This window comes from Rhipicephalus microplus, chromosome 5 (genome assembly GCF_043290135.1).
Source record: "Rhipicephalus microplus isolate Deutch F79 chromosome 5, USDA_Rmic, whole genome shotgun sequence".
Taxonomy (NCBI): domain Eukaryota; kingdom Metazoa; phylum Arthropoda; class Arachnida; order Ixodida; family Ixodidae; genus Rhipicephalus; species Rhipicephalus microplus.
In genome coordinates, this window is record NC_134704.1 from 17,195,584 (window position 1) to 17,207,150 (window position 11,567).

Here is an 11,567-nt window from a genome sequence, read left to right on the forward strand (position 1 = left end):
GCGATCCGCGGTCAGAAAAACATTTTTTAAGCTTGCTTTGAGATCGTTTTCGGCGGAAATATTTTTAGATATGATAGAAATGGTGATGCAGAATCCAAATCTGCCCTTATCCAAAATTCGTTTTTTTGCGAGAATTTCGCGATTTGATCCCCGCGTCCCCCCTTAAACGCACGCAGCCACGTCCAAAGCCGAAGCTGCAGAAGCGAACACCAAACAAGGACGAGGCTGGCAATCCGTCCACATCAGCCGGTCAGGGAGCTTCAAGTGTCGTCGACTCTTCAACAGCCAAAGCGGCCAGTGGGGTCAAGAAGGTGTCTAGAGGTGTGGCGGACACTGGGAAGCAGCCCGAGCGCAAGGTGCGTTCTGGTGTGGTATAGATTACAAATAACAATGTCGGAGCTTTGCATTCTAAATGCCACGACTTGTGTACTGTTTGCTGTTAAGGGTGTGAAAAAAAGTATACAGTGGAACCCCGATTGTACGACTCTCAGCTGACCACGCGAATTCGTCGTATAATCGAAAAAACTAGGAATATAGACAGTGACACCCAGCTTTGCCCAAAAAATGGGTACAGAGTGCCCGAATAAGCCCAAGGGACGACCGTGTGCCTGTGCTAGGAAGGTAGATTTTAAATTATTCTTGCCAGTGGCAGCTAATCGCGGTGTTACTTAGTTGAAAGAGGTGCAAGCCAATCTTGATTCTCAACCGAAAAAAAAAAATAGGAATAATAAATTCAACACACATCTTTCTATTAATAATGTCCAAAAATTGCCTGCGCGCGAAAACGGAACCGCCTTGTTTTTGTCAGAAGAGTTGGACACAGTGTCATCGCTCTCACATAATGGCAACAGACCACCAGTTTGCGTAGAATGCCTTTTGAAGTGCAACTAGTAACGTCTCGCTGTTAATATAAATGTTGACATCAAGTCAAAGTAATTTTGCACAGTGAAAACAGGTGCATCGCGCCCTTACGTGTGCGCTAGCTTATAACTGCGAGTGCGACAAAGGCATGCACCAGCTGTATGTCGACCAGGAAATGTTTCCACGGACTGGGAACATGAAAAAGTCAGCTATTCGGCCGGCTGAAGTTATTTTGTGTGGATAGAGCATGCAATCGAGGCGTGTGTGGAAGCGCATGAACTTCCAGGAAAATAAATTTCACATTCTAAGAAGAGATCTCTCTCGCTCTCTACTTTTCTAATCGTCAACCTAGGGGAACGCAAGTTCATACTTTGCACTCGTGAATATTTGGTCGGCGTTCGATTCGAGTAAAGAATAGAATAGAATAGATTTATTTCCAGAAATACAAAGATTCTGGCGGATACCATCGACTAAAAGCTGTTGTCAAACAGCTTGACGGGGTCGATGGTCCGTTACAAGGCATATGTGGCAGTTGTACGAAAAAAAGCAACATATTTAAAAAATAAAAAAAAAAAAAACAAATGTTCACACAAATGTACACAACAATATCAGAAATTAAGGTTTTTTCTTTCTCTCGGATGGAATCTGAATGACGTCGTAAGATGCGGGGTCAGCGTAAAACTGCATTGTATAAACAAGGTTTCCAATACATTACTTCTATGGGGATTTTGCCGGGACCGAACCGATTCATCATAAAATGCGGGTCGTCGCGAAACCAGGGGACATATAATTGAAGTTCTACTGTATACACAAAATAATATGGATGAAAGCATCACTTGTAAGTCTACGTCTGCACTTATGTATTGATGTCCATAGCTCCCAAAACAACAATAGCACATTTCGAACGTGTCCCCCTGTCTTGCAAGCACATGCACTATTTAATGGCATAGAGTGCTCATTAATTCAAACATATTTGGGCGCCCACTCAGTTAACTTTGATGATGTGTTGATCTCATCATGTAGTTCATGCTGAGCTCCTGGCATGCAAAAGATTTATGTGGATCATTTCAGCGGTGTAATAAATTCTGGACAATTCCCAAAACTAAAATCTAGCTACTGAAGAGAGCAGTGGACATGCCTTTGGCATGCATCTACTAATGTCCCTCATAGTCGCATGCTTCGTCATGTGACCGGGAAGCAAGCCTCAGGCCACCATCTAGCTAGAGTCAAGCCACAATCTTTTGTAAACTAAGCTGTGGGCTTGCTCGCTTGCTTGTTTTTGGCACAGCATGTTGGCACAGTATGACTTCAATTAGGGTTTCTATAGAAGCTGAGAAGGGCATCTTTGCATGTTCAATTCATTTCTAGGTGCGACCCATCAAGAAGGTGCGCCGTGAGGACTCTGGTTCTGGCGGTGCTGCCTCTAGTGACAAGGTGGTGAAACGACGGCGAGTGGCGCATCGCCCGCAAAATGCGTCACCGTCCGCTGAGACAGCCGATGTGGCAGACGAAGTCTGCTCTGCACCAGACTGTGTCCAGCCTCAAGGTGGGGCCATTCACCGTTCAACCTGAAATTGTTAATGTGATAGCGTTGAAGAGCTTGTTTAAGAATTTTCGGCATCTGTGTATGTAATTGTAAACGAAAAATTCATGTTGTCTGTTCGTGAAAATTGCAGATAGATGCAAATAAATAAGAAATCTTTGATTGGGAGTTAAACTTCGGATTCTTGTGGGAAAAGTAAATGTTCTTACCATGGAGCCACATCTGTGCTCAAAATTGCTTTCAAAAAAGTAAAAGAAAAAAAAAGAATGTAAAATTAGTGTTATGTGGTGCAAGGAGGGTTATAAACACATGTAATATTGTGTGGCAGAAGCATACAATCGTACCATAATGGAAATGATGACACACCCCCTTTTGTTTTGAAAGCTCATATTAAAGCATTGTTATCTCGCATCCTGAGTACATCAACTTGTCTATTTTACATGCTCTAAATGTTCCAGGAGTAGTGCAAACAAAGGAAGGAAAGCAGCAACCATACGTGAACTGGGAAAAAAAAAAGAAAATATCTAGACTGCACTGTCAAGCAAGGAGGCATTCTCAAGCAACTTTGTGTTGACCAAGTTTGTCTAGGTTACGACCCTTGAATCGTCTTGTGAATGACGCATATCCAGAAGTGACCTTGAGGCCAGCAAAACAGAATCGCTGATGGGAAGCAGCTGCCAGCAGAATAAATTTCACTTTGGGGGGGGGCACTGTGCATGCTTTTTTTTTTTTTTTTCTAATTGCCAACATAGCAGCATGGCGTAGTTTTAAAGGATCTTGTAACATTACGCGCAGATGCATTTTTATTTGGAACAGTAAAAAATCTTGTCTGTGTAACTTCAATGAAGTACGAGCAGGTGCTGTGCTTTGCTATTTTACGCTGCACTCTCTGTAGTCTGTGCGCTGTAACCAAGCTACCTTGTCTAAAATAGTATCAGGCTGTGGCGACAGCCATTAGCATTTCACAGGTAGGAACGTCATGAGGTAAATTGGGTTTACATGTATCATATAGAATTTTTACAATTTGACTTTAAGTTAATAAAGCTATTGCACTTTCTGGAAGTTCGCATAGTAAAACTGCAGTTTAGATACAAACACAATTTCAAAAATAAATAAAACATTTGCAGGAATTCTAGCAAAATCAGTGGAGCCAGTATGGATAAATTTAACATTAGTGTAGCGCAAAACTTAGCTTACCCCAACCACCAGAATTACAAAAAAGAAAAGGCTGTTTACAGTAGAATTGAAGGAGTATCGGCGGCCAGTTAGCATCCTTGCATTCTGCTGTGAAAATAAATACAAAGCTTGCTACGAACTCTCTTTGTTTTTTTGCAGGTGAGGCGGTAAACTGGGTGCAGTGTGACGGAGGCTGTGAACAGTGGTTCCACCTGCTTTGCGTGGGTCTGAGCATGAATGAGGTGAAGGACAGTGAGGACTACTACTGCCCACAGTGCAGTCAGCCTGACGTTAAATCCACGAGTCGCAATGGCCAGCAAGATGTCAGTGAGAACGGAGACTTGTCGGGACTGCCTGAAGAAATGGTTGACTCGGCAGCGGAAGCCGAAGATTCCAACAGTGCAGCCGTTTCCTCAATCTCGGAGCCTTCAACTGGCGCTGCACTTGTAACAGCGGCTGTGTGAAGTGGTGTCTAGTGGTGTTCTTGTTTAAATGAGTGAGGCGTGGGGGGACGCTGCCGTGTTTAAAGAAAGCTGTTATCACAAAGGTTGAGCCTCAGGTATGTTGTGTTGTAAAGGTTGGGGAGTGATGTGTGTTTGTTTGTGTTGTAGTGAGATTCTCGTGTGGCCACATTTTCGTGGTGATTGCGGTGTTCATTATTTTCATGTGTGTGTGTGTGTGTGTGATGGGTCGTGCTCACTGCTAAATAGAAGCATGTGAACCGGTTCATAGAGGGGTGGCCTACTGTTCACGATTCCTACCCACTTGTGTGGTCACCACCTTGTAAGCTTTTCCACCCTTGGTCGTCTGTCGTAGCAGTGCCGTTTAGCGTGTATCTTCCTTATTTCATTTTTTTCATTGTTGCAAGACCTGAGCTGCCCGTGTTCCTTGCTCTATTGAACCATTCTTGTACACATTTTTATCCATCAGTAATATCTTTCGCTTTCTTTCACAGCATACGCTGCTCTTTCTGATTTAATATTGCACACTGCTCCATAAGCCGTGCATAGGTTTTCTGTCCACTGGTACGATTAGGTCAGTGTGTCGGGCTCGCTTCTCTGAGGAAACGCTATTGTTCACTCCTTGATGTGTAGCACAAATGTGCACTCACACACACAAGCACATTAGACAAGACCTGCCAGCCTATCTTTTTAGACAACTTTCAGCAGCCATCACCTTATGTACATATATACATACATTGAATGTCTTATAACACCCATACGAAAACCACAAAAATGACAAAAAAATGAAGACCTGTATTATTAGGTGATCATGGTGCTTGCTGTTGTTTCTCACCATGTGACCGCATTGTGTTCGTTTGTCAGCTCTGGTTTATTATGTACATGTACAGTCGGCTTGCAGGATGTCATGCAAAAATTAAGAGCAGCTGTAGCTTGGTGGCACAAGCAACTGTAGGCATGCAGATGGCTTGGTAGTATTGAAGCTGCAGTTTTCTTCGACGAGTGGCGCCCTGTTAAACCCTTCATTCGACGTTGTCATCGCCTGCACCTCTTCATTCAACCAGTTCACATAGATTCCCATTTCGTTCCTTTGCTGGTGCATCAATACGAGTATAATCATGATGAGGACGAAGAAAAAAATGACATTGCGCTGTTTAACCACATTGGACATCTTTCTTGCAGGGGGAGGCCACGTTTAACTCTGGGCGTACACCTTTTTTTTGTTCATTTTTCTCGGCACCTGCGTTAGGGATATGGCACTGTATCTCTCATTACTGTATTCATCAGCTTGCTTGTACCACTTGTATGATAGGTTTAGAGCTGTGGCAGAGATAAAAAAGCCGCATTTTATTTATTTTCATTGTGTTATATTGTGGCTCCAAGGTCAGTCGAGTGATGTGGTTTCAAACCCTTCCTCCCTTTATGTCAAATCGTCGTTCTTTTTTTTTAGGTTTGGTTTTGTGCAATCCCCTTGTCATTTGGTCGCATGTCAGTGAATATGCATGATCGTGGCTTATTTTTTAGCCTTTTGTTGGTTACCGAGCAACTGACAAATCACGCTGAATCATGTACGTGCACATTGCTTGAAACTGTAATTTTTCTTTTCCTCATGTAATTGTGCAGGTCCGTAAAAGAAATGCATTTATTAAAGATTCGAAAATTTTGCATGTTTACAATTGTGTGGTTTATGCAGCAAATGAAAACATTTTTTCCCCCTGTATTTAACATGTGATTGCACGCAAGCTGCTGTTGGACAAGAATGTACTTGAAACTAATTAGATCTATCTGTCTCTTTTTGTACATAAGCAGTAAAAATTTTCTGGAGAACAGTTGTGTTTTTTTCCTTTACTTTTTTACTGAACATCTTGCAAAACCGATTCAAATCTATTATATGTTCTTGTTTGTTTTCAAATTGTTTTATAGCTTGTCTGGCTGCTGAAATGTTTCGGCTGAATAAGCAGCCTATTTCTGAGACCACACATTGGAATGTGCATTGTAACTGTTACATTTTAGTACTGCTTTTGAATAATATCTTTAAGTTGGATTAGAATAATTCTCATCTTGGTAGAAGTAACTTTATTTATGATAGATTTATGAGCAAACAAGTGGTCCACTGCCATAGATATGTTGAATGTCGCACAAGTGAAAGTGAACAATATGGTATGAATATGGCTTTCTGTGCAGAAAAATTCAGATGGAGCTGCATCTGTAGCTCTTGTTGTAATGACAGCCTTGTTTGTGAGCAATTCTTCAGCGAGCAGGCATTCCACACTATGAATTTTGGACAACTTTTGGTTGGAGTCTAAATCATCTCCCATTCTGCGCTATTCAGGTTTAATGCGACGTTGGGCAGCACCCTTCAGAAAAGATACGATCCACGTGTAGCAATTATGGGCTGAAGGAACCTCTGCAGTATTGTTGGAATGTTAATAACGAGGACAAAACACGTGTTGTATTTTACCAACAGCTTTGTGCGACAGTTTGGTACTCGAGCAGACACCAAGCTGTGTGTGAATCTTTCATGGTAATAAACCAAGATGTGCTGCTCACAGCATCAAATTATATGTGTGCCTGCATTAATGAGGCCATTCGGACAAAACACTTCACCTCATTGCATGCATCTTTTGAAAGTGCAGAAAAAAGACCGACAAGGATGGGTGTAGTGAAGCGGTTCTTAAAGTAAGAGGTGGTGCCATTTTATGCTACGCTTGTAAAAGCATGGCATTGCTACAACAGAGTTTGGAACATGATTGAAGAAAGCTATCACCGCGAGCTTTTGAGGAGAATCTCTCTTGAGCTTGTTCATTTATAGTAATGTGGAATGAAGGCCACAACCCTGATCCCAATACAAATTTCTCTTCTATAGAAGCTTTCTTTATATAGCCAGTCCAGCTACGAACACTGTTGACTGGAAAGAAGGTTAAGTACAAGCAAGAAGACTAATGTGATGTCAATTGAGAGTGACATGCCTTGTAAGAGCTACATTTTTTCATTCGATCCAATCACTGAGGTGTATATCAACAGATGAGCTGTGGCAAACTATTTTTGTGTGCTTCTGAGTATAATGAGCTCACAAGACCAAAAATTTTTCTTCTGAGTGGCTGCAGCACCTTCAAAACAGCAAGTGCATCCACATTGAGTAGTAAAGGGTTTGCGTTGTAAAATGCTTAGCTTGTCGTGCGATTGTTCTGTGCTGTGCGATTGTTCTGTGCTGTGCAAATTGTACTTTGAGATCGCGTCACAACCACGTTTCATGGGCCAGTTTTCGAGATTTGAGATGAGTAGCGGCTTCTCCAGAAAAAGTGAAACTACAATTCAGAGCCATGCATATTATGTTATGCACTGCACACATAAAACTCGTTCCTCTATCATTACACATATCTCTTTGAAATGTGATAACATATAAATATTGATGATAATTCGGTTGATGGTTTCCATGGAGCATTGTAGGAGGCATGATGATGAAAATGTTTCATTGATCAGAGAAAAAGATGGGTGACTGCCTTAGCTTTACAAGGGATAACGAAGGCTTGCTGGTTGTCGAGAGTCGAGGTGACCGGGCTGCCTGCCGTTCTTCTCATGTTGGCAGTTGTGTGGTGTCAAAAGCACATTACCCTGGCATGATAAAATGAATTTGTACAATTCTGTTTGCAGAATTTACATTCGGCTGCAGATGAGTGTGGCCCGATAGAATTATCGTGCAACATTATCTTTGTGCAATTGGATCTTGGTTTAATATGACTGAATTGCTGCTTCTTTCAGAACCAACAAGATACTCACTCGCATTGGCTATCGAGAGTGCACTGTAGCTGAAGAACATCTAGGTGCAATGAAAATGTGATGAAAGGCTTGCAATATTTCTGGTTCCCATATCCAATTGCTGCCATTAAGAACGGACTAAGGTTTGCTACCATGTACTAGCTTTTCCCTGTTGGTGGCAAGTTGTCTTTTTCTACATTTCAATTTTTCACATTTATATCACATTTGCAGTTAAAAAGACTGCAAATATCATTCCCTCAAACCTTTCATGGCTTCATTGTCTGTTGTTTTTCGTTGAGGTTGTGTATAACATAAAAGCAAGCTCAACCAAATAAGCAGGGATAAAATTTATGTACGTAAAGGTGACAACTATAAAAAAACACAAAAAAATGGTAAAAAAGACTGCAGAACATGTATTCTTGGCATCACTGCACTAAGCACAAAGAGCACGATGTCAAGAGATGCTTGATAAATATATTGTAGTTGTACTAAAATATAAACTAGACCACGATACATATATGATTAATATATACTCTGACTTAACAAAATATAACAAAAACTTGTAATGGCAGGATGGAAATAACAGTGTATCGGAAACAACTCAATACCGGATGTTTTTTGTCCTTCCACTGACATCATCCGGCCTAGCACAGACGATCTGTCGTGAGGACTCTTTTTTTTGTGTGTGTGTGTGATCCTGTTCTCATCAGCACTTGGGGCGACATGACGTGGAAAATTTCGTTGGTGCGTTGGAACAATGGCATTAGCCGAGGATGTTCATCGACACCCAGGAACGTAGGCGAAGAGGAACAAAAAGAGTGGTGAAAGAAAACACAAACATCCATTGTTTCTATTCCTTATGTTCAGGGTGTGCCAGACTCTGTTCGAGGAGCACTTCGTCCACTGTGCATTAAAACCGGTGTCAAATCTAATTGTACCTTGGGAAGCATGTTCACCAAGCCTAAAAACCACACTTCTGCAAATGATCAAAGCGGAGTTGTTCACAATGTACCGTGCGGGCACTGCGACGCCACTTACATCGGCGAAACAGGGAGGAAGCGGTCAACGAAGCTCAAAGAGCACAAAGGAGACGTCGCCAAAGCCACCCATGCCACACATTCTGAGATCGAACTCGTCGAACACTGCGGGTCAATGGGGCCTGCCTTTGACTTAGTAATGCAACAACCTGGCTCGGGAATGAAGGTGGGGAAAGATCTAGAAAGCCTCGCGAGTCGTGGTTCATCCACCGTGACAAGTTGGTGTGCAAAAACAACCCTGGTCCCCTACCGCATGTGTAAAGAGACATACGAGACCGGACGTAGACTGGGTGACCTCTCGTTTGGTGCCCGTGCATATCTGGGATGCCACCCGCATAGGTGGCGAAGCGTCCGTGTAATTTTTGGTACATTTTGCTGTGTGAAGTCGGAGTATATATTCTAGTCATGGACTCACCCTGCTTTTGGAACATTTTTGTAGGCTACATATAGTTTGGCCAAACCTGCAAGTATAATATACTTGTGTTATTATGTGTATATTCATTAGGTTCCAAGCAGCAGCATTTTCTTATGTGCAGAATCATGCACAATCATGCCAGCAGACAACACAGAAGTTACTTTAACGAATGCCTTTAGTCAAATATAGGGCGGTGTCGCTCAATTTTTGAACCAGTACAGGTTGATAAAAAGGTTTTAATGAGCTGAAAGAATGCACCAACACTATTTCAGAAATATGTGCAGTCATTATCTTGGTGCAACACTGCTCTAGAGGCAGCTGATGAGCAACTAGAGCTGGTTTTGAAGTCATGTTCTTGAATGTGAGATGTCTTGTAAAGGCATATGAGAAACGCTGTCACATGTAGAGACCATTGAAAGTGTGGCACTTCGAAAGAACACAAAACGAAGCAGAACAAAAGTTTTTCATTGAACTATACTTTCTGCTTCAACCACTGCACACATCATGGTGTGGCACATACGCAGCTAACAAAATAAAGCTGATAAAGTGCAAGACAACTGCACCAGCAGTGAGAGACGAAACATTGCATTTTATTACTTTAGAGTTGTAGTGGTGCGTAACAGCGTGATCTCGCATTGTATTCAACATAGCACTAGCTCAGTCCTATAACGGAAGTGGCTTGAAGAATCGCATGTTCTATTCGACAGATTTATTCAACATGGGTATACCTTTTGGGCACGTCATTTGCTATCGGGGCTTGGCAGACAGAAGAGAACTGGGAGTAGGGTTCCTAATTCACAGAAACATAGCTGGCAACATAGAGGATTACTATAGCATTAATGAAAGGGTGGTAGGCATTGTAATTAAACTGAATAAAAGATACAAAATGAAGGTAGTACAGGCTTACGCGCCTACATCCAGCCATGATGACGCTTCAGTTGAAAGCTTCTATGAAGACGTGGAATCGGCAATGAGTAAGGTGAAAACACAGTATACTATAGTAATGGGCGACATTAATGCAAAGGTAGGGAAGAAGCAGGCTGGAGACCAGGCAGTAGGAGATTATGGCATCGGCACTAGAAACGCCAGAGGAGAGCTACTAGTAGAATTCGCAGAACGCAATAATTTGCGTATTTTGAATACCTTCTACCGAAAACGAGAAAACCGCAAGTGGACATGGAGGAGCCCTAATGGCTTAAATAAGAACGAAATAGACTTTATAATGACTGCACACCCAGGAGTCGTGCAGGATGTTGAAGTGGTTGGCAAGGTAAGATGCAGTGACCATAGAATGGTACGGGCTCGAATCCGCCTAGACTTGAAGAAGGAACGACAGAAACTGATACGCAAGAAGCAAATCAATGAGCTAGCACTGAGAGGGAAAGTACAGGAATTCAGAGTGTCACTGCAGAACAGGTACTCTGCTCTTAGCGAGGAAACCAACCTTAGCGTAGATACAATGAATGATAATCTGACGAGTATCATCACGGAGTGTGCAGGGGAAGTTGGAGGCAGGGTAGCTAGACAGGACACCGGCAAGCTTTCCCAGGAAACGAAGAACCTAATTAAGAAGCGTCAAATCATGAAAGTGTCAAGTACAACAGACAAAATAGAACTGGCAGAGCTTTCGAAGCTGATTAATAGACGTAAAGTATGCGATGTAAGAAGGTATAACATGGAGAGAATTGAGCACGCTCTGAAAAACGAAGGAAGCGTCAAAGCAGTGAAGAGGAAACTTGGGATAGGCAAAAATCGGATGTATGCACTAAGGGACAAAGAAGGCAAATTAACTACCTATATGGATAGGATAGTTAAAATAGCGGAGGAGTTTTACAGAGATCTGTACAGTAGCCGAGACAACCACGACCTTAATACTATAAAAACTAGCACTAACCCAGACGACACCCCACCGGTAATGATAGAAGAAGTCAGAAAAGCTTTGGAGAGCATGCACAGAGGCAAAGCTGCTGGTGAGGATCAAGTAACATCAGATCTGCTGAAAGATGGAGGACAGATTGTGTTAGAAAAACTAGCCACTCTATTTACGAGGTGTCTCCTGATGGGAAAAGTACCAGAGTCTTGGAAGAACGCTAACATCATCTTAATACATAAGAAAGGAGATGACAAGGACTTGAAGAATTACAGGCCGATCAGCTTGCTCTCTGTAGTATACAAGCTATTTACAAAGGTAATTGCTAGCAGAGTAAAGAAAACATTAGAATTCAATCAACCAAAGGAACAAGCAGGATTTAGAACAGGCTACTCAACAATTGACCACATTCATACTATCAATCAGGTAATAGAGAAATGCTCAG

The 11,567-nt window shown here is 42.1% G+C and overlaps 1 protein-coding gene across 2 annotated transcripts in view; it reads left to right on the plus strand.

Moving 5' to 3' along the window:
- Window positions 1-4,301, plus strand: part of Kdm5 (Lysine demethylase 5) — a 65,703-nt gene extending 61,402 nt beyond the window's left edge. For both annotated transcript variants that reach the window (XM_037426082.2, XM_075894922.1), the window contains 3 exons: window positions 177-356; window positions 2,230-2,407; window positions 3,740-4,301. In XM_037426082.2, the coding sequence (XP_037281979.2) occupies window positions 177-356; window positions 2,230-2,407; window positions 3,740-4,044 (663 nt within the window). In that variant the 3' untranslated portion in view covers window positions 4,045-4,301. The remainder of the gene's footprint in view (window positions 1-176; window positions 357-2,229; window positions 2,408-3,739) is intronic.
- Window positions 4,302-11,567: the final 7,266 nt, after the last annotated feature.